A 3,652-nucleotide genomic window follows, 5' to 3' on the forward strand; every position below is an offset into this window, starting at 1 on the left:
TAACTTCTTTATTAAAATCAAAATTTAATTTTCATGTTTCCTTCTACAACAAATTAACCATATACACTAACTATTTGGGATTTTGGGAGGGCCAAGGCCCCTCCCTGCCACCTCGTAAATCCGCCCCTTATGTATGTACATAAGACAAATTGCTAAAAAGAGTAAAACTATAAAATGATAAAAAAAAATGTAATAATCTTTATATTAACCTACATGTATTTTTAAAAAACTATATATTGTGAATTGTGCGGTTGTAGGACGGTTTGGAATCATTTACGGGACTAGCTCTATGCTTATTAGTTTACTGGTTTAATTGTGGTGGTTTGTCGGGGTAGTTTGTGTTAGCGGATATTGTTCTTAGACTATGTTTATGTTTATCATATTGGCCCGTGTTCTATAAGGGCTCACTATAGTCCATTAGGTTTAGCTCTAGCTATTATTTATATGGTTTGTACATAACTCTTTTAATCAATGAAAATGCATCGTATGTATTTCTATCACTCTAACATGGTATCGAGCCTACCTTCCCAAAAACCTTAAACAAAAAAAAAACAAAAAAAAAAAAACTACTGCAGCATTTTTATTTACGCTCCTTTTCCTTCTTTTTTTCTTCTGCAATCGATCATAACTCTCTCAAATCAATGGCCACCTATGACAAGGTTTATACGGTCACTTCAATTTCTAATCTTATTCCTATAAAGCTTGATCTATCAAAATTAAACTACCCTCATTGGAGCAAACTTTTCTCCGTTCACTGTGAGGGTTTCAAAGTTGGCAAGTTCATCATAACCGCAACTACACCTGAAGAATTAGCATCAGCTACATGGCGTAAGGCTGATGCTGTTGTCCAAATGTGGATCTACTCAACGATCTCTGAGTCTCTTCTTGAACGACTCTTAAATTCTGATTCTACCAACGCGTTCCTAGCATGGTTGTTTCTAAAAAAAAATTTCCAAGATAACAAGAGGTCTAAGACACTCGAGTTAACTGCTGAACTACGCAACATCACCATCGTGGATCAAACCGTCGAAGAGTACTTTCGTTCCATCGACAAAATTGCAACACAATTGAAGAACCTTGGCTCCACTGTTAGTGAACCTGACCTCGTCACATACGCCGTTAATGGTCTCAATGACAAATACCGCACGCATCCCTCATCATCCTTATTCGTGAACTGTTTCCAGATTTCAAAACCGTTCGATCGATGTTAAAGTTGGAAGAATTGCAACTCAATCGAAAGAATCACACTAGCTCGTCACAAAACTCCATCGGCACTCCATCTTCACCATCGGTTCTACTTGCTCAGGCTGCACCACCATCGCCGCAACACCCTAGACCACCCCAGGTATGCCGTAATTTCAATAGGGGTTCATGTTGCTTCGGTGAAAAGTGCAGGTACCTACACCAACCCCATCGTACACCTGCTCCCAATACGTCTGGTAATGGATCCTCTAATTTTATTATGGGTACAATCAGACCAAATAATAATCATAATAGTCAGGCCCAACTTCTGGGTATTATTCAAGCCCAGCAGCAGTTTATCAATAAATATACTTTGCCCAAGCCCAACTTCTGTCCTCCATTGGCCGAGCACGTAAGCCCACCTGGCTTCCCTACTTATCCACAAGCTAATTATGTTGGGCCTGGTACTGTTAATGGATCGCAACAGGCATTTCAGCCCAATAGTGCTGGACAGTCGCAAGTTTTTAATGGACATGGACATACTAGTGGGCCTAATACTCTTTTCAACCCACAATCAGGCTTTTTCAGTCACCAACCTGCAGCCCAGGAAACTGTTATACCACAGGCTTTCACTGCTACTACTTTACCTGACTATGGTAACACAGGCTGGACTATGGATACAGGTGCGACTACTCACCTTACATCTAGTATTAAAAATTTAAGTACCATTTTTGATCATTGCATGTACCTTTCTATCTATGTTGGTGACGGGAAATCCATTCCTGTCATCAACACTGGTCATAGCATTTTGCCAAACCCCAACCGTCCACTTTACCTTAATAACGTTCTTTTTACACCTGATATTGTTAAAAACCTTATTTCTGTACGCCATTTTACACGTGATAATAAAGTTTCTGTTAGTTTTGACGAATTTGGTTTTTCTGTGAAGAATTACCTGACCAGCCATCTCCTTCTTCGATGTGACAGCACCGGGGATTTCTACCCATTCACGTCCCAACCTGCCTCTCCTACTCATCATGCTCTTCTCACCTCTTCAAGTATATGGCATCAGCGTCTCGGACATCGAAGCATCGACGTTTTTCGTCATCTTATTTCCAATAATTCTATTGCATGTAATGAAACGAAGTCTCCCGTGCTATGTCATGCTTGTCAGCTTGGCAAACACGTGAGACTTCCATTTGATAGTTCTGTTTCGCATGTTACTTCTTTATTTGATATTGTCCACTCGGATTTATGGACTTCTCCTGTTCCGAGTCTTAGCAGTTACAAATATTATGTTATTTTTTTGGATTATTTCTCGCATTATTTATGGGTTTAACCATTGCATAATAAATCTGATGTGTTTGATAAATTTATTCAATTCCGTGCTTATGTTAAAACTCAATTTAATACTGAAATAAAAGCATTCCAATGTGATCAGGGTGGTGAATTCGACAACAATCAATTTCACAACTATTTCAAAATAATGGCATCCAAATCCATCTCTCTTGTACTCAAACCTCCCAACAGAAGGGAAATTCAAACTTATGATCCGCACTGTTAATAACCTTATTCGCACTCTCCTCTTTCAAGCTCTCCTTCCCCCTACATTCTGGGTGGAGACTCTTCACATGGCCACATATCTTCTGAACCTTCTCCCATCTTCCTCAATCAACAATGAAATTCCTCATACTCGTCTCTACAAATACTCGCCAAACTACTTCACTCTTTGAGTCTTCGGATGTCTCTGTTACCCTCACCTTAACACCATAAATAAACTTGAACCTCGATCTACCCCCTGCGTTTTTTCTCGAATACCCATCTAATCACCGTGGTTACTGATGCCTTGATCTCACCACTCACAAAATCATTCTTTCCCGTCATGTCACCTTTGATGAGACATCTTTTCCATACACTTCCAGTTCCATCACACAACCCTCCTCTTACGAATCCTTGACCCTCCGCCTAATCTCCTTTCCCGTCACCTTGATGAAACCATCATCCCCATGCCACCTTCTCCTGCACCTCCTACCCCACCTTCTCCTGCACCTCCTACCCCACCTTCTACTGCACCTCCTACCCCAACCCAAACCAATCCACCTTAACCTCAAACCCTGTGCCGCCAACGCAAAGTAATCCATCTACCACCACATCTACACACCCCACGATCACACGGCATCGTGTAGGCACCACTAAACCTGTTCAGCGTCTCAATCTTCACATATCTCATCCATCCCCCACACCAAAAACTTACTCCAATGCCTTTAAAGACCCTAACTAGCATAACGCTATGACAGAAGAGTATAATGCTCTAAATATCAATGGTACTTGGACCCTTGTACCTTGCCCTTCGAACACGAACATAATTCGCTCTATGTGGTTGTTTTAGCACATGTTTAATGCAGATGGCTCTCTTAGGAGGTATAAAGCGTGACTCATTGCTAATGGTCGCAGCAAACGGGTTGGTATC

At 40.9% G+C, this 3,652-nt stretch overlaps 1 protein-coding gene across 1 annotated transcript; it reads left to right on the forward strand.

Moving 5' to 3' along the window:
* Positions 1–641: 641 nt before the first annotated feature.
* LOC139874682 (uncharacterized) lies at positions 642–2,521 on the forward strand. Its single transcript, XM_071862091.1, has 2 exons — positions 642–1,125; positions 1,185–2,521. The coding sequence occupies exons 1-2, from the start codon at positions 642–644 to the stop codon at positions 2,519–2,521; spliced, it is 1,821 nt and encodes a 606-aa protein (XP_071718192.1).
* Positions 2,522–3,652: the final 1,131 nt, after the last annotated feature.

Source organism: Rutidosis leptorrhynchoides, chromosome 11, assembly GCF_046630445.1.
Source record: "Rutidosis leptorrhynchoides isolate AG116_Rl617_1_P2 chromosome 11, CSIRO_AGI_Rlap_v1, whole genome shotgun sequence".
NCBI classification, from domain to species: Eukaryota; Viridiplantae; Streptophyta; class Magnoliopsida; order Asterales; family Asteraceae; genus Rutidosis; species Rutidosis leptorrhynchoides.